This window comes from Bos indicus, chromosome 24 (genome assembly GCF_029378745.1).
Source record: "Bos indicus isolate NIAB-ARS_2022 breed Sahiwal x Tharparkar chromosome 24, NIAB-ARS_B.indTharparkar_mat_pri_1.0, whole genome shotgun sequence".
NCBI classification, from domain to species: domain Eukaryota; kingdom Metazoa; phylum Chordata; class Mammalia; order Artiodactyla; family Bovidae; genus Bos; species Bos indicus.
The window spans coordinates 52,695,910-52,716,336 of NC_091783.1; the positions used below are offsets into that span (position 1 = coordinate 52,695,910).

A 20,427-nucleotide genomic window follows, 5' to 3' on the forward strand; every position below is an offset into this window, starting at 1 on the left:
TATAGACAGAGCAACAGGAGGGTGGGTGGTAAAGGAGTATGCTCCTCACTTGTCCAAAATCTCAGCCCTAGCGACAAACACATTCTTTGCAAAGTTGTTAGGAATAAACAGAAGGGTTAGAAACAGCTAAACTTATTGTTATAACAACAAACAAACCAACTTTAGTGTAACTTTGGTCTTGAAGACAACAGATATTTCTCAGTATCTTCTATGGTACTTGTTTAACAAAGTTCTAATGAGAAAAGGAAAGATATAAGCATCTGAATGCAGAGTTCCAAAGAATAGCAAGAAGAGATAAGAAAGCCTTCCTCAGCGATCAATGCAAAGAAATAGAGGAAAACAACAGAATGGGAAAGACTAGAGATCTCTTCAAGAAAATTAGAGACACCAAGGGAACATTTCATGCAAAGATGGGCTCGATAAAGGACAGAAATGGTATGGACCTAACAGAAGCAGAAGATATTAAGAAGAGGTGGCAAGAATACACAGAACTGTACAAAAAAGATCTTCATGACCCAGATAATCATGATGGTGTGATCACTGACCTAGAGCCAGACATCCTGGAATGTGAAGTCAAGTGGGCCTTAGAAAGCATCACTACGAAAAAAGCTAGTGGAGGTGATGGAATTCCAGTTGAGCTACTCCAAATCCTGAAAGATGATGCTGTGAAAGTGCTGCACTCAATATGCCAGCAAATTTGGAAAACTCAGCAGCGGCCACAGGACTGGAAAAGGTCAGTTTTCATTCCAATCCCAAAGAAAGGCAATGCCAAGGAATGCTCAAACTACTGCACAATTGCACTCATCTCACACGCTAGTAAAGTCATGCTCAAAATTCTCCAAGCCACGCTTCAGCAGTACGTGAACCGTGAACTCCCAGATGTTCAAGCTGGTTTTAGAAAAGGCAGAGGAACCAGAGATCAAATTGCCAACATCTGCTGGATCATGGAAAAAGGAAGAGAGTTCCAGAAAAACATCTATTTCTGCTTTATTGACTATGCCAAAGCCTTTGACTGCGTGGATCACATTAAACTGTGGAAAATTCTGAAAGAGATGGGAATACCAGACCACCTGACCTGCCTCTTGAGAAACCTATGTTCAGATCAGGAAGCAACAGTTAAAATTGAACATGGAACAACAGACTGGTTCCAAATAGGAAAAGGAGTTCGTCAAGGCTGCATATTGTCACCCTACTTATTTAACTTATATGCAGAGTACATCATGAGAAACGCTGGACTGGAAGAAGCACAAGCTGGAATCAAGATTGCTGGGAGAAATATCAATCACCTCAGATATGCAGATGACACCACCCTTATGGCAGAAAGTGAAGAGGAACTCAAAAGCCTCTTGATGAAGGTGAAAGAGGAGAGTGAAAAAGTTGGCTTAAAGCTCTACGTTCAGAAAACGAAGATCATGGCATCCGGTCCCATCACTTCATGGGAAATAGATGGGGAAACAGTGGAAACAGTGTCAGACTTTTTTGGGGGGGCTCTAAAATCACCGAAGATGGTGTTTGCAGCCATGAAATTGAAAGACGCTTACTCCTTGGAAGGAAAGTGATGACCAACCTAGATAGCATACTGAAAAGCAGAGACATTACTTTGCCAACAAAGATCCATCTAGTCAAGGCTATGGTTTTTCCAGTGGTCATGTATGGATGTGAGAGTTGGACTGTGAAAAAAGCTGAACGCCGAAGAATTGATGCTTTTGAACTGTGGTGTTGGAGAAGACTCTTGAGAGTCCCTTGGACTGCAAGGAGATCCAACCAGTCCATTCTGAAGGAGATCAGCCCTGGGTGTTCTTTGGAAGGAATGATGCTAAAGCTGAAACTCCAGTACTTTGGCCACCTCATTCGAAGAGTTGACTCATGGGAAAAAACTCGACTCATTGGAAAAGACTCTGATGCTGGGAAGGATTGGGGGCAAGAGGAGAAGGGGACGATAGAGGATGAGATGGCTGGATGGCATCATCGACTCGATGGACGTGAGTTTGAGTGAACTCTGGGAGTTGGTGATGGACAGGGAGGCCTGGCGTGCTGCGATTCATGGTGTCACAAAGAGTCAGACACGACTGAGCAACTGAACTGAACTGAACGTATTATTTTTAATCTTATATCCCAAGCCACAGGAGCAATAAACAAAGCAGATCGAAGTGGAATAGACATTTTTTTGTTGTTATTAAGTCACTAAGTTGTATCTGACTCTTTTGCAACCCTATGTACTGTAACCCTCCAAGCTCCTTCTGTCCATGGAGTTTTCTAGGCAAGAATACTGGAATGGGTTGCCATTTCCTTCTTCAGCAGATCTTTCCAGCCCAGGGATCGAACCCATGTCTCCTGCATTGGCAGGTGGATTCTTTACCACTGAACTACCAGGGAAGCCTGGAATAGATATTCGTGGCAGGCAAATTGAAAACAGCAAAGAGCTTCGGGTGATGATGCTTAGGAAAGTTATTGATACTGTCGTGTTCTTTAATGACAATCAGTCAACAGGACCTGTAGCCTGCATGAGTGACTTGTAGTCTCAAGCTTTTTCCCTTTGCCTTTACCATGGTGTTATCAGCAGCCAAGAATATTTTAATATCATAATCTTAGAAAATAGACATGGAAAAACACTTCTAGGAGTCTATTTTATAAGTTTCATTAGCATCTTTCCATTTTTCTTTCCTTCCTCTTCATCACAGAATTTTGTTAAAGAAAAAAAAAATGGTTCCAGCTATATCATTTTTCTTTTCAATATCATAACAGATGTGATCTTGTGTTTTCTTCCATAGATCCGGGACTGCACAGGCAGCTGTATTTTCTGCAAAGGCCATCAAATGTAGTAGCCATTGAAGGAAAGGATGCTATCTTGGAGTGCTGTGTTTCTGGCTATCCTCCCCCAAGTTTTACTTGGCTACGAGGAGAGGAAGTCATCCAACTCAGGTATGATAAATGCAGGACTTTCATGAAGTATGTGCTCCTGTTTCACTTTCTCTAATTTGATATAAGTATCTATTAATACTAGGGGTTCAGATGATAATAGAATAGTCTTTTCACATTCTTGGCATTAAAACATGAAAGACATTTTTTATTGTTTAGTTGCTAAGTCACATTCTACTCTTTGTGACCCCATGGACTGTAGCCTGCCAGGCTCCTCTGTCCATGGGATTTTCCAGCAAGAATACTGGAGTTGCCAACTCATCCTCCAGAGGATCTTCCCAATCCAGGGATTGAACCCTACCTTTCCCACATTGACAGGCGGATTCTTCACTACTGTACCACCACCTGGGTAGAGTGAAAATCCATGAGATCAATTATAAAAGGAAATTTAGAAAGCCAGGGTTGCCCTTGAGATAGTCCTACCCATAGAGCCTTCAGAGAAGGTACTTTGGAGGATCTGAATCTAAGGAGGTAGTATAGAGAGTCCCAGCTATAACAGATATTCAAGATAAAACAGAACTTGGCTGGATTCAAGTTACCAGATGTTAGTATTATGGCTTAGTTAGAAAGAAAACTCTTAATAGAATGAAACACAGTTGGAAGCATTTTGATCAAAATGGATTGGTTTTCATTTTAGAAATTAGTTTTATTGATTTTGAGATTTGATGTGGTACTTTTAAACACATGTTTTATAGCAAAATGGGTTCATAGGCAGTAAGTTCATCTGTAAGTTTCGTCTGCCTGGAGTATTTTTTTATATAACAACACTGCATTCTATAGTATCTATCACAACACTTCTGAGAATATGAATGCATGCAGTAAATCTGGTTGCAGCTTCCGCATGTGAAGAGGTGTTCTCCAAATATGACCAGGCATGCACAGTGCAGTATGACATGTAACTTTGTACAAATAGGGCATGGACGCCCACTGGGAGGAATCACTTCTCTGGACCTTCAGTTCTCAAACCCAAAAATGAGAGAATCAAGCCACATTATGTCTTGTTTCTTTTCAGGACTAACATTAATTTTAAGTTTGAGTGAGTGAGTGAAAGTTGCTCAGTCGTGTCCGACTCTTTGCGACCCCATGGACTATACAGTCCATGGAATTCTCCAGGCCAGAATACTGGAGTGGGTAACCTTTTCTTTCTCCAGGGATCTTCCCAACCCAGGGATCGAACCCAGGTCTCCCACATTGCAGGCGGATTCTTTACCAACTGAGCCACAGGGAAGCCCAAGAATACTGGAGTGGGTAGCCTATCCCTTCTCCTGCGGATCTTCCCGACCGAGGAATTGAACCAGGATCTCCTGCATTGGAGGCGGATTCTTTACCAACTCAGCTATGAGGGAAGCCCCAATTTCAAGTTTAATCTGCTTCATTTCTTTGATTACAGTCTTCCAATGGGAGTGGAAGAAAAATTCCTTGAAGGAATTTTTGATCAATAGATGCACTATTATCAAACTCCCAGGAAACAGAGCCCTGGATTTTATAATTTCAGCTTTTATGGAGTTCATTTAAACCTTTAGATACCTTGTCTTATATAAACATAAATTAATCTACTCTCTAATGTCATATGCCTTCTGTCTTACAGGTCCAAAAAGTATTCTTTATTGGGTGGAAGTAACTTGCTTATCTCCAATGTGACAGACGATGACAGTGGAACTTACACCTGTGTTGTCACATATAAAAATGAGAATATTAGTGCTTCTGCAGAGCTCACAGTCTTGGGTAAGTGAATGACTTGAAATGAGTTGACCTTGTACCCTTCAAAATCTATCACCATGATGCTATGAATGCTTATCATTCAAATGCTTCCTATGTTTATTACTGTGAAATTGCCAAGTCCCAATACTCCACATGTGTCCTTGCTCTATGTTGATTAGTTACACAGGGGTTGAATGCAGTTTTTGAATCCTTGCTCATTGATTAAACTCCAGATATATCACTATTTAGTCTAACTATTCCAGTTATATAACTAAAACCTATCAAAAATTATTATCAAGCAAAAGTGGTAAATATCAAATGAGAGGTTCCAAAATATCTGGGAGAAATAAATAAGAGAAACGGTAGAAAAAAGTAGGTACTTGAGCAGAAAAGTTAAATGTCATTTGAGATGACAAGGTTTCTGACATTAAATCAGATGTATTAGTAAAGTTGTTTAGTTAAGATGGAAATACTGTAAACGTTAGATTGAAGATGAACCATTAAAATCAAATACTTCTAAAGAAAGCTTGCATAGCAAGAATCTAAATAAATGTCAGAGGCACGGATAAATTCATTAAATTGAGATAGGCAAAGTCATTGTGTCTCCTTGCAAATAAATAATTCTCATATGTGGTAGCTACTGAGTCAAACAAAATGTTGTGTTATCTACCCGGTTTCTTTTAACCAGCTTAATTTGAATCATGCAGTTTAGAGAAAGTGCTTTAATATTTCAATTTCAATTGCTTTCTCCTTTAGCAACAAGAAAAACTTGTTTATCAGTCTTTGAATTTTTTTCCTCTGAAATCTTTTTACCATTTAAAGAGTCTAGGAAAAATCATAGGCTTTCTAAAGATTATTCAGTAGAAATGAAAAGGTACAGTCTACTGATTATATCTGCTAACCTATATTGTAATATTACTAGGCTATACATTGTGCTTTAAAGTTTGCATTTGGCTTTAAAGTTTGTTCAGAAAATGCTTTCATCTGTACACAGTGTAATAATGTATACGATGGGTGAGGGAATGTTTTCTTTGTTCTTTGATCAAACCGTAACCATTCGACTAAGAATAAGCAAAGGACTCTAATTATTTGGTCTTAGAGATAGCATTATTCTAAGTAAAATATCAGCTAACTTCAAAATGGCAACAATTTAATTTACTCTTATTTTATATGGAAGTTTTTTTGTGAAACAACTTTTGCATTTGTAACATCAAAGTACTGGTATTACAGATTGGTTACCATAGAAATTATCTTGTATTTTACTGATTATAAGAGAAATGTGGTTATAGAATGAGCTAGAATTTGTGGTGACCTGAGCTAAACCTCTAAGTGCAAATACATGAAGTCTAATTAATCAAATTAATTCATTACTTAGACATGCAATGCTTCATTGATATTTAAATCAAACATCTATAAATACTGACTTCTGAAGATAAGCTTGCCAAGAAACACATGTATGGACACATAGATGTATGCACACATTTTGACTTTTGTGTCATCTTCCTCTGGGCATTCCTGTGCATGTATGTATGTTCTCTAGTCCTTGATTATTGAGCATTATTTTGTTTTGAAGTTTTATTTTTTCAAAAAGCAAGCACTAAGCTGACTTACCATTTTTATCAAGTTTTGTCACGTATTTGTTTATATCCTGAGGAAAAGTGTCAAAGAAAATTTATACTCTCACCAGCAGTACCAGAGTTTACCCCTCACGAGAGAGCATTCTCTAACAATTTACCAAATTGTCTCTTAATTCTAACTTGCGTTTTTATTAAATCCTTATTGTTTGTCTAATTTTCATGGACATTTTCATTTTATATTTTATGACTTGCTATCCATGTTTTTTGGTCTTTATACATTTACTGAAATAGTCATGTTTGTTGATTTGCAGGAACTCTTTATATAGAAGAATAGCAATGATTTGTATGCTCTGAGTATGTGTATATCTGCTGTTGTTCTGATTTGGTTAAATTTTATATAAGATACCAAGTCTTTCTCTTTATGGTTGCCTTTAGACTTTATTCTGAATGTATTCTGTTTCTAAAAATCTATTATCAATTGCAGGTTGAATATGTAAATTAGATGCATTATTAAATTTTAAATATAGATAGAGCTGTGTTTTTGTCTTGAGTTTCTTTCCTTTTTCCTCTATCCCCCGCTTCCTTCTTTTACTTCCTTCCCGAATCCCCTTGGTAACTGGCTATACATTTTAAGGATTTCCCATAGATTTAATATGATTTTGAACTGTTGTAGAAGGCATGGTGTAATGTGTGATGTGGTTGTTGATAACATTGTTTTATCTGTTCTATTCGGGCTTTAAAATACGTGTTGATACAGTAAAATATTCGATATAGTTTTTGATTCTTCTGATAATGAGTTGGCCAAAAAATTCATTTGGGTTTTTCTGTAACATTTTATCATTCAAGATATATATATATATATTTATAATAAAGCTCATCCTGTAAGACTGAGTTCATATGGAAAATATAATTTGTTACTTTTTTAAGGAAAAAATAACTTCATTATCAGTGTTAACTCATGTTTGGTTTTCATGATTTTAAGGAATTTACGCATAATTTAAGTTATTCATCTAATGGGCTTCCCTGGTGGCTCAGAGGTTAAAGTGTCTGCCTGCAATGTGGGAGACCTAGGTTCGATCCCTGGGTTGGGAAAATCCCCTGGAGAAGGAAATGGCAACCCATTCCAGTATTCTGGCCTGGAGAATCCCATGGATGGAGGAGCCTGGTGGGCTACAGTCCATGCGGTTGCAAACAGTCGGACACGACTGAGCGACTTCACTTTCACTTTTCACTTTAAGTTATTAATCAGATAAAATCCCACAGGAAATCCAAGCATGTGCTTATACATTTTAATCAAGCATTTTTCTTTAAAAAGAAAAAAAAGATTCTTTTTAACAAGTGTATTCATTTTGGGCTGCGCTGGGTCTTTCCTTTTTCAGCTGGCTTTCTCGAGTTGCGGTGAGCGGGGACACTCTCTAGCTGTGGTGCCTGGGCTTCTCGTGGAGGCGGCTTCTCTCATTGGGGAGCTCGGGCTCTCGGACACTACGTGGCTCATGGGTGGGGCTCCCGGGCTCTGGAGCTCGGGGGAGAGCACGCTCAGTTGCTCCACAGCATGTGGAATCTTCCCCAATCAGGAATTGAACCCGTGTCTCCTGCATTAGCAGGAGCCACCAGGGAAACCCCAAACGTGTGTTTTAGCAGACTCTTGTTTTGCCTTTCAACTCAGTCTTTTCTTAGACTGCCTTTACATGTGAACACGCATGAAGTAACAGATTATTCAAGTAGGATTTAATTTTACGTACAAGATAAAGAAATATGCTGTGGTTTTTGTCAGGAGTTTCAGAATTAATGTTCATTAAATATAATTTAAAATATTTGCATCCTAAAGTGGAATTTGAAATTGCCATAATACATAAACCTATTGAAGAGATCTGTATTAGACAAGATTAAGGACAATCATGTTTGAAATAAATAAAATATAAATAAATTTATGGTTAATAATAACCATTTATGTAATGTTTCTGACCTATAAGAATAACCAGCAATACAGTATTGGTAGCCCTGTTTTGAGTGCATGCACTGCGCTGGGTTTTGGAAAGGCTACACAAAGGTTTGAGGCCTGGCTTTGATGCAGTTGCTATATAGTTACAGATTCATGCATTCAGTTGTCTTCCTCACTTTCCCAGTAAGGTTTTTCCCTTGTTGCATGTGAACATTGAATCTGAAGCTATGAAGAACTGGTAGTCTCTGCCCTCATAAAAGAAAGAACCTCAAAAGCGATGGTGACAGGAGAAAGCTTGAGATTACAGTTACAGAGGAGGAGTCTTTGGATGCTATTGCCAGATTATATTTTGTTTAAATCATTAATGCCATGATTATTTTTAAACTCTAGCTTTTCTAAAAAAGGAACTAAAGAATGATATACTGTCAGTTCTTATCTTCAAAATGTCCAGACTTCCGGCTTAAGAACTATAATCATCATTTCTGAATATATGTTCATGCTTTTTCTGTATCTACCCAGTACCCTCAGGCACACTTCTCTACGTATATTAAGACAACCCTTAATAAACAGGAGGTTTGACACTGCCTTAGGTCTAAATTGATTCATTGTCTGAATCAATGCAGAAATGTATACTTGAAAAAGGTATTTGATCTTTAACCAATGAGGTGCTTGACCGTGGATAAACCCTGTGCCCTGTCTAACTTTCTAACAAAATATTTTATGTGATTTCCATGGGGCTCCTGGTTTTATCATACCACTGTTACAGACTGAAATGTTCCCCTCACATCTGTATGTTAACATCTTAATTCCCACTGTGAGTATATTTGGAGAGAGACCTTTACGTAAGTAATTAAGGTAAATGAGGTCATAAAGTCAGGGCCCTAATCCAAAAGAAACGATGTCTTCATTAGAAAAGAAAGAAGTGTCAGATCACTCTTTCAATGCACACACACAGAAGTAACCATATGAGGACACAGAGAAGAGCCATCATCTGTAAGCCAAAGAGACAGGTCTCACCAGAAACCGACCCTATCACCTGTAAGCCAAAGAGACAAGTCTCACCAGAAACCAACCCTGCTGGCACCTTGATCTTAGACTTCCAGCCTCCAGAACTGTGAAAACATTAAGTTTCCAGTTGTCTAAACCACCCAGTCTATGGTATTATGTAATGTCAGCACAACCAGACTAATATCTGTTAAAAATGTCCTTGATCAGTTTTATAGAGATAGAAGCTACAGTGGTGAAGTATATTACCAACATTTGTTACACACTGTTAGAATGGGCAATCTTAAATTTCCATGAGTGTAAAAAAAAAAAAATCTACCTCTTACCTTACAATAGCAGTGAATGAAAGCCCGTTTCTTCATTTATACAATTGATTATATATAGTTCTAATATCAATATAAATTTAATGTCTGCATCTCTTATTTTTTTCATTATCATCATCTATTTAGTAATTTATAAGTATAAGATATCACATTTATAGATCCTGTCATTTTAATTTATTTGTCTCAATTTTAATAGTAAATATATAATTAACTATGAAAACATATGCTTGTTTCCTAAGTCAATTCTTAGATAGGCTGTATAAATTCAAATTTCTTGTAGCATGTCAATTGTCACACACCCTATCAACTCACAGATGTGCCCAGTAATGGAAGGAAACATGATAATTAAAATTTCATATGACTCTATGTCCTTTTATTTTTTACATATGGGTTAATTTTACATTTTTTTTCTGAAACATAATGTGTCATTTGCTGCTACTTTCTGAGCATGTGTAATTGACCAAGCAGAAATTGACACATCCGTCTCTTTGGAGAGTAAGTGGCACACTCACCTTCCATTAAGGTCTTCAGTCACTTCCTTTATAAACTCACTGGTGGGTTACCCATGTTGGGTTTTAGGCTTAGGTTCTCAGCCACGAATGGAAAGCAGTTATTGTAAGATATATTAAGATAATATTTATTCATTTATTGCAATATGGTAACTCTTTGGTTGAATGAAGTTCTTCAAAATTTATTGCTTCTGCCTAAGTCGCAGTTCTTAAATTTCATGTCATTCCATAATTGGCCTTTATTAACAGTGACCTCCCTCACCTTTATGCATTTAATGATCATAGTCATAAACACTGTGCCTTGGGTAAGTTTATATTGATTATGCTTCACAAGATAATTGCCAAATGGATCATATTGAAATTAGTTAAGATTTTTTTCATGGAGAGATATCCCAAAAGTAGAATACAAGTGCATAAAGTAGGGCAGAATTAAATTTAAAAAAATCATTTATTAGCTGCTTAATCCCATCACTGTGTTGATTTATTATAGTTACGTTCCTCCTTTGAGATCACCATTGTCATGAACCTATGCAGAAGTTCTATCCAAAATGATGATTAGAAAATTCTGTTGCATGCATAAGTGTGTCAGAATAGGAAAACTGGCAAATTCAGGCTGTTAGTAAAAAAAAAAAAAATTTGATATCAGTCCTACAATTACATCTGGCTGTGGAACTCCTGGTTGGATGAGTGGTAGGGTTTATTTATTTATTATACAGATATTTATATGAAGGCCTACCATGGAGATCTGTACTCTCCTTCCCTCTTTCTTTAGAGAAAACAATTTGAACGGTGTTTTGCATTTATCCTTGAGATGATTATGATCTAATTTTGTTCTTTCTCAGGCAGATAAGGAAGGATATAGAGGCCCAGAGGGAAAGGCAAAGGCTATGTACTAATTCAGAGCATTAAAAAGGCATCTAAGACTATGATTTTAATTAGCCCTAACCATCTCAGCAAGGTGAATTGACCATCTGTGGTTTAGAAGAAGAACTGCTGACAGTGGGGAAAAGCTGCCCGAAAGGGCATTCCATGCCAGCGTTTTCCTCAACCATTAGAAGTGCACAGTACCCCAGAAGGAGCTTAACTCTGTGAAAGGACTGGGACTAAATTAGACAGGAGTGTTTTAATTAAAGTTAGCAAGAGTTAGGGCTTCCCTAGTGGTTCATTGGTAAAGAATCTGCCTGCAGTGCAGGAGACCTGGATTCGATCCCTGGTTCAGGAAGATCCCCTGGAAGAGGGCATGGCAACACACTCGGGTATTTTTGCCTGGAGAATCCCACGGACAGAGGAGTGCGGCAGGCTGCAGTACATGGGGTCACATAGAGTCAGATACAACTGAAGTGACTAAGCAGCAGCAAGAGTTAGACCAGTGAGGATCTTTTTATATATATATATATATATATATTTCCTATATACTATCCAGAGAAGGAAATGGCAATCCATTCCACTATTACCTGGAGAATCCCATGGACAGGTGAGCCTGGTGGGCTACATTCCATGGGGTCACAAAGAGTCAGACACGACTAAGTGACTAACACACTATCTAATGTTTTTCTGATTTAATACTTAATATATATAGGTATATACTCATTTCAGTAATTTTACGTAGGTGTGGACTCATCTTTAGTAGAATCTGGTATGTTTCAGCAAGAAGCCTCCAGAGGATGCCTAGCATCCAGGCACCTGAAACTCACGCTGTGAGACCGAGGCTTCCCCCAGCACTTGGTGGCAGTGTACCTAAGGGCAAAAATTAACCAACTTGAAAACACAAGTCTTCAAATGGCGGATGATGATGTAGCATTTGGAGTTTCTATATGCACGTTGATCTATTTATTCATTTGTTCAACAAATGTGTTTTTAAAATGCAATAATATCTTTCCTAATGCTTAAAGAAACATCCTTATTGAATATCATTCATTGTAATTCACATACTAGACAATTCTGTCTCTATGAAAGTGAACGTGTTAGTCACCCAGTCATGTCTGATTCTTTGTGACTCCATGGACTATGGCCTTCCAGGCTCCTTTGTCCATGGGGATTCTCCTCTGTCCATGGGATTCTCCAGGCAAGAAGACTGGAGTGGGTTGCCATTTCCTTCTCCAGGGGATCTTCCCGATGCAGGGATCGAACCCAGGTCTCCTGCATTGCAGGCAGACTCTTTACCGTCTGAGCCACCAGGAAATAGATTTCCCTATTCTGGAAGTATGAACAAAATGGTAGAAGACATTGTGTTTTGTGACTGATTTTTTAGACTTAGCATAATATTTTCAAGGCTCATCCTTGCCGTATGCATCAGTACTCCATTTCTTCAGTGGTCAAATAGTATTCCACTTGTATAGATAGATTGCGTTTTATTTATCCACTCAGTTGATGTGCATTACAATTGTCTTCACCTTTTGCCTAGTATGAATAATTCTATGTAACACTTGTGTACAAGTTTTTGTGTAAACCTATGTTTTTGATTCTCTTAAGTATATGCCTAGAAGTGAAATTGCTAGTTGTGTGACAACTGTGTGTTTAATCATTTGAGTAAATACCAGGCTGTTTTCCAAAGCTACTGTATTATTTTACATTCTCCACAGCCGTGTGTGAGTTGTTCCATCTCTCTACATCCTCACCAACAATTGTTAATACCTGACATCTTTATTCTAGCCAACCTATTGTGTCCAGGATGGTATCTCATTGTAGGTTTGGTTTGAATTCCCCTAATGACTAATAATGTTGAGTATTTTTGTGGGATTATTGGCCATTTGTGTATGTTTCTTGAAGAAAATTCTATTCAGATTCTTTGTCCATAATTTATATAATGTATATAATTGAATCACCGGGATCCACAGTACAGGTCTCTTCAGAATCTCTTAACAGGCTAGTGTTTGGGAAATGTTGTGTGCAGTTAGCCAAGATGATAGAGTTAAAAGCCACTTTTTTTCCTGTGTTTGGGGGATGAAAGAGTGTTTTAGGAGAAGAATATCCCATTATCAGCAGTAAAGCTACACCAATTTAGCTTACATGTAATTGCAGCTTACTATGTACATTTCTGTTGGAACTGCCTACCCAATTAAAAGGGGAATTTTACCATGGTTAGTGGGTGTAGCCATTTTTTTGTTCTTTCAGTTCAGACCCATTACACATTTTGTAGGAAGCAACATGATGCCTTTTTAATCACAGCCCAGTGTTTCCCTCCTGCTAAGAAAAAATACATGTGATATTTGTGAGCTTGTATCCACTGCTGCTTTAGAGGATCAGCAAAGAAAATAATTAGCCCCGGTGATTAAATTATATAATATAATTTTCCCTTGGTGTGTTCTTAGTGACATTCAAAAAATAGTGAATCCAACTACTGAATTCTTGGTCATAACACTTTATCACTGATTTCCAGTGTATGAAAACAAAAGACATTTCAAATGAGCCTGGAGATTGGCGGGGGCGGGGGCGGGGGGGGGGCGGTGTTCCTTAAAGGATGGTTAGTCAGGGAGAGGTGGGGATTGCGTATGTAATATTATGTTTCTCTTTTAGAATGCTAATTTAGGTTGTAAAATAACCTTGGGGATTAAGATTCCACAGGGTCACTGTGTAGACTTATGCAGGAAGGTGGAGGGAGAGGAGGAGCGTTTTCCTTCTTTGATTTTTTTGAAACAAAAATAAATTCATAAGAAATAAATTCTGACCTCAGAAGAAGATATCAGTGAGTGAGTTTTCCTTTCCCCTCCTCTTGACTGCCTTCATGTAAAAGAGGAGCAAGTTTATTCACATCTCCACTGAAAACTGCATGGTTTTCTTCTTTGTGGCTTAATGCTTTGTGGGATATTTTATTTTTATCAGCATCTCTCCTAAAATCAGGAGCATTTGTATGAAGGTGAAGCTCATCTTTTATCCTAGCCACAGCGCCTTCGTCCACATCTTGCTCTTCCCTCTGCTTTTCCAGTGTGCTCCAGTTTATAATACTTGATGATGTTACTGGGTGAGCGACTGAGAGCACAGTGCTGGATCTGTGTGTGGTCTCTGCATTGGGCCAATGGCAACTCCTCTGCAGAGCTGCTGTGAAGATTGTATGTGTTTGTGCTAAACTGCTTTAGTTGTGTGTGACTGTCTGTGACCCTGTGGACGGTAGCCCGCCAGGCTCCTCTGTCCATAGGATTCTCCAGGCAAGAATACTGGAGTGGGTTGCCGTGCCCTCCTCCAGGGTATGAAGATTACGCTGAGTGAAATGATACATGTTCAGTGCAGCTTCAGGACAATGCCTAGAATAGAGCAGATATTTGATAAGTGGCATCATTATCATTATCTGGCCATTAACATGCATTCTGCTTGATTACGCAAACTCAGAATGCAAGTCTCATTTAGATTTTATAAGTTGGATGGGTCTTGCCATCTCCTGACATTTCAGGGAAGCTCCAGGAGAAAGAAACTGTGTTAGAGGAGAATTCTAGAAGTGACTCTAAGAATGGTGGAACTTAGGGCACTAAAATTTATGTAACATAAGGAATCACTGAACCAAAGTTGTAGAACGGAGGGAAAATGAACGAGTTCTGCTGCCTTGAGTGGGCTCTAGAGTCTCATGGTTTGGACATGAACCAGGGTCTAGTACATGTGAAGCATTAAATAAATATTAGCTATTATGATTTTCAGAAATAATCTGAGCTAGAAGTATTATAGACTTTCTTACAGGAACTTAAGAAGTGTTCTACCATTATTTACTATTTACCAAAGACTGTGAAAAATGTCAGCATTGTAAATTATTAAATGAAAATCACCTAGAAAATAAATATTCACAATTAAGTTAGCTTTGGATAATAAGGAATATTTATCATTCACATGTATTATACACATGAAAACTTTCAAAATAAGTAAATAGAGTTTGGTTTAATGAATATGTTCTCAGTGTTGCAATACATTAAATCCAGTCATGAGCTTTGGACACTCTTTTTCTTATATCCTACTTACATTAAATCTGTAATAGTTCAACCTCCAGAATGTATTTCAGATCTATGTGCTTTTCTCCATCTTGACTTTGCTCACTCTCAATAAATCCAACAACTCTCACCTGTTACCTGGAACAGACCTATAATATCCTGTCTTTCCATCAATGGGATACATTACTGTATCCCATTCTCACCCATTAATCAGAATACATTACGTCCCTCCTTAGAAATGGAAACTCTTAAGGCCCTTCAATTTTTTTTTTCTTTTTTCTTTACTAAACTAAAAACTCTGTACTACATCTTACTAACCACTGTGGGATTTAGCTTGTGTTAAATTTTCTAACTTCATCACATCTTACCTTTCTTCCTAAGCCTCCCATCCCGGCTTCCTGTCTGTTCCTTGAACAAACCAATTTTCAGCCTCAAGCATTTGGAGGCAGCTTCCAATTCCCTTGTGGCTCAGCTGGCAAAGAATTGGCCTGCAATGCAGGAGACCTGGGTTTGATCCCTGGGTCGGGAAGATCCCCTGGAGAAGGGAAAGGCCACCCACTCCAGTATTCTGGCCTGGAGAATTCCATGGACCAGTCCATGGGGTCTCAGAGAGTCAGACACGACTGAGTGACTTTCACTTTCCAGTGTCTGGAGTTATCTTCCCTCAGCTCTTTGAGTGACTACTCCTTACCCAGATCATATCACAAATATCACCTTCTTATGGAGTTTATCCTCCTTGTCCACTCTGACTAAAGCAGCCTCTTTCAGTTACACTGTTCCACCATCCTGTTTTTTTTTTCCCCCTTTGTAGTACTTATTGCAATCTGTTATTACTTTGTCCTCATTCTGTCTTCATAAGAGTAGAGTCCTTATCTATTTTTTCATTGTTATGTATCCCCAGAAACGAATCAATCAATCATTGTGTTGAATTAGTGATATTTTGCCATCACCATCTGCATCGATGTTTTCATAACTCACATTTATCAGGCACACATTATTTGCCAGGCATTGTGCAAAGTGCTGTTTTCTCATGTAATAGATCCAAAATCTCTAAGGGAGGTAGTCTTCTTATTTCCATTTTTATCTCCACTTTAGAGATGAGGAAATTGAGACTCATCATCATTCCTCGTGTCGTCCCTGTCACCATCATCAACACCACCACCATCATTATTTTAGGAAGCAGAATTAGAATTGGTGCTGTCTTTCTCAGAAAGTGGTAAGAGAAAGGAATAGGGACCTTAGATGGAGAAAATCCATCAAGACAACCCAAATGAGTCATTCAGACAGGTGGATCATCAGGGCAGGCTTCTGGTAAATAAACACAAACCCCCGAAATCTTAGACGTTGTATAATTCTCAAGGTTTGATCTCCAGGTCAGCAGCACCGGCATCACTTGTGAAAGTGAAAATGAAGTCACTCATCATGTCCGACTCTTTGCAACGCCACAGACTGTAGCCCACCAGACTTCTCCATCCATGGGATTTTCCAGGCAAGAGTACTGGAGTAGATTGCCATTTCCTCCTCCAGGGGACCTTCCTGACCCAGGGATCAGGGATTGAGCCCAGGTCTCCTGCACTGTAGGCAGATGCTTTACCATCTGAGCCACCAGGAAAGTCCAAGGGATCACTTGTAAGCCTGTTAGAAACGCAAATTTGCTGCCCTTGCCTACTGAATCAGAAACCCTGGAGTTGGATGTAAGAAACTGCATCTCAGTAAGGCTTCCTAGCGGAGAAAGCAATGGCACCCCACTCCAGTACTCTTGCCTGGAAAATCCCATGGACGGAGGAGCCTGGTAGGCTGCAGTCCATGGGGTCTCTAGGAGTCAGACACGACTGAGCGACTTTACTTTCACTTTTCACTTTCATGCATTGGAGAAGGAAATGGCAACCCACTCCAGTATTCTTGCCTGGAGAATCCCAGGGACGGGGGAGCCTGTTGTGCTGCCATGTATGGGGTCGCACAGAGTTGGACACGACTGAAGCGACTTAGCAGCAGCAGCAAGGCTTCCTAGAGAATTCGTAACCACTTCTTTAAGAAAAAGAAGGTCTATCTGGGAGGTAGCAAAAGGAAAGTGAAATTAACAAGAGTAAGACAAGACATGCATTCAAAAACCAAAACCAACAGCCAAAAGTAAGGTTAACAGGCCGTGTGCAAAGACACAGACCTGTTATCAAGGCTGGAGGATAAGGGAGGGAGGGGCTTGGATATAAGGAAGAACAGTCAAGGTAGAGAATGGGGTGGCAGGAGGTGGGGAGTCAAGTAGGCCTAGACACTATCCAAATGGTCTTAATCGCTCTCACCTGCAGCTCTTACTCAAGTTGTTAAAATTTCCCTCTGATACACAGGATTAGCAAGGGAGCATGAGATTGGACTAAGCCAAAAGTAGAATTAAAAAAAAAGCAAAGACAGAACAAGGCTCCCATGGCTCCCATTATATCTACTGGAAGGATGTGGGCCTCGGGATGAAGATGGGCCATGATGACTGCACTGAGACAGATGTGTAAGTTTGCAGATGACTCTGAAACTGTTCCAGGGAGATGGATGTATCTTGCAAGAACACTTTGTAATAGGCAAAATAACAGAGGATACATTTCAGCTGCCGCAAGTATAACACATTATGTCTGGGGAAATGTAATCCAAACTATGCTGGTAATATGAATTACTCTCCTGTATTACTTTTGTCCAGGGAGAAACTTGATATCTGAATCTATGTCAACTATTTCTTGAAGATAGTCCGGTGTGGAGTGGCAGCTCAAAAGATCGACCAAATGGCAGAGATAGCATTGAAAAAAATTGATTAAAAAAAACAGGATTATATAATTTTGTTAAATCTTTGAACAGAATGAATAATGTTTCTGAACTTGGAATAGAGATCATGGTTCTATTGAGTACATTCCATCAAGGCCATAAAACAGTTAGAGAAGCCTGAAAGCTTAACAGAACTGATCAAAGGAATAAAATAGTAAGACCAGATGAGAAATTATTAGTTCAGAAAAATGATGGCTGAAAAGGGACACAATCAAATTCATGTCCATGAAGGATATTAGTAAGTGGAGCTTGGTCATTCAACAAATTCAAGAATACGATACCTTGGAGAATGTTCTTGAAGCTTGAAGGTAACTTTAGGATGAAAAAGAAAAATCGTGTTAGATTTCTTTTCATACCTGGTGGTAAATTTATTGATGTTGTTCCCCACAAGGGAGTTCATAAATTAGAAAGATAATAAGTAATATAAATAACAATTTTATTTTAGAAAATAATATTAAAAATGGTTTCCTTAACATTTAAGGAAGACATTATTGGAGATACATTAATACTTATGCATTCTCATGAAAATCAGACTCTAGTAATTAATGGCTGATTCTGTATTATAGTTTTAAACTAGTCTTTAACATATATGTATATATACACGCACAAACACACACTCATATTCACACACACGCATATACATATATAAATTTGTATTTTCTCTCCTTTAAAATAAAATTTTATGAAAGAAACATGTACACATTAATTATAGACACATTTAAAAATGCAGAAGAGTATACAAATAGTAAATGGTAACACAAATAGTATGCAAATAATATACAAATAGCTTACTAGTATACTATTAATATTTTACTGTGCTATTTTCTGTACATGGTTAAAATTTGTACTTGATTCTAATTTTTAAATGTATTTACTGATTCTAGAATTTTGTCACTATGTAAAATGTTGATTTAATAAGCATTTTTATTCATAACATGAAAATACTAGTATTCCGTGAAACCACATTACCAGAATGTAAGGTTTTGACTGTACAGTTCAAAATGAGTTAGACTGTGAACTTCTTGTTTTATTTCTTAATCTGGTTTTAGTATTCAAGTTTATTATACTCATGAAATTAAGTAGTTTTCGAATTCTGCATTATTCCTATAAGCACATTTTGTGCCTGATGAACTATGGAATGAGGTTTGTGACATTGTACAGGAGACAGGGATCAAGACCATTCCCATGGAAAAGAAATGCAAAAAAGCAAAATGGCTGTCTGGGGAGGCCTTACAAATAGCTGTGAAAAGACGAGAAGTGAAAAGCAAAGGAGAAAAGGAAAGATATAAACATCTGAATGTAGAGTTCCAAAGAATAGGAAGAAGAGATAAGAAAGCCTTCTTCAGCAATCAATGCAAAGAAATGGGAAAGACTAGGGATCTCTTCAAGAAAATCAGAGATACCAAAGGAACATTTCATGGAAAGATGGGCTCGATAAAGGACAGAAATGGTATGGACCTAATAGAAGCAGAAGATATTAAGAAGAGATGGCAAGAATACACAGAAGAACTGTACAAAAAAGATCTTCACGACCCAGATAATCATGATGGTGTGATCACTGACCTAGAGCCAGACATCCTGGAATGTGAAGTCAAGTGGGCCTTAGAAAGCAGCACTATGAACAAAGCTAGTGGAGGTGATGGAATTCCAGTGGAGCTATTCCAAATCCTGAAAGATGATGCTGTGAAAGTGCTGCACTCAATATGCCAGCAAATTTGGAAAACTCAGCAGCGGCCACAGGACTGGAAAAGTTCAGTTTTCATTCCAATCCCAAAGAAAGGCAATGCCAAAGAATGCTCAAACTACCGCACAATTGTACTCATCTCACACGCTAGTAAAGTCATGCTGAAAATTCTCCAAGCCAGGCTTCAGCAGTACGTGAACCGTGAACTCCCAGATGTTCAAGCTGGTTTTAGAAAAGGCAGAAGAACCAGAGATCAAATTGCCAACATCTGCTGGATCATGGAAAAAGCAAGAGAGTTCCAGAAAAGCATCTATTTCTGCTTTATTGACTATGCCAAAGCCTTTGACTGTGTGGATCACAATAAACTGTGGCAAATTCTGAAAGAGATGAGAATACCAGGCCACCTGACCTGCCTCTTGAGAAATTTGTATGCAGGTCAGGAAGCAACAGTTAGAACTGGACATGGAACAACAGACTGGTTCCAAATAGGAAAAGGAGTACATCAAGGCTGTATATTGTCACCCTGTTTATTTAACTTATATGCAGAGTACATCATGAGAAACGCTGGACTGGAAGAAGCACAAGCTGGAATCAAGATTGCTGGGAGAAATATCAATCACCTCAGATATGCAGATGACACCACCCTTATGGCAGAAAGTGAAGAGGAACTCAAAAGCCTCTTGATGAAAGTGAAAGAGGAGAGTGAAAAAGTTGGCTTAGAGCTCAACATTCAGAAAATGAAGATCATGGCATCCGGTCCCATCACTTCATGGGAAATAGATGGGGAAACAGTGGAAACAGTGTCAGACTTTATTTGGGGGGCTCCAAAATCACTGCAGATGGTGACTGCACCCATGAAATTAAAAGACGCTTACTCCTTGGAAGGAAAGTTATGACCAACCTAGGTAGCATATTCAAAAGCAGAGACATTACTTTGCCAACAAAGGTCCGTCTAGTCAAGGCTATGGTTTTTCCTGTGGTCATGTATGGATGTGAGAGTTGGACTGTGAATAAGGCTGAGTGCCGAAGAATTGATGCTTTTGAAC

At 38.5% G+C, this 20,427-nt stretch overlaps 1 protein-coding gene across 1 annotated transcript in view; it reads left to right on the plus strand.

Annotated features, from left to right (window-relative positions):
• DCC (DCC netrin 1 receptor) overlaps positions 1-20,427 on the plus strand; it is a 1,293,116-nt gene that overhangs the window by 601,590 nt on the left and 671,099 nt on the right. Inside the window, exons 4-5 of the mRNA XM_070779092.1 lie at positions 2,772-2,922; positions 4,508-4,644. Coding sequence (XP_070635193.1) covers positions 2,772-2,922; positions 4,508-4,644 — 288 coding nt within the window. The remainder of the gene's footprint in view (positions 1-2,771; positions 2,923-4,507; positions 4,645-20,427) is intronic.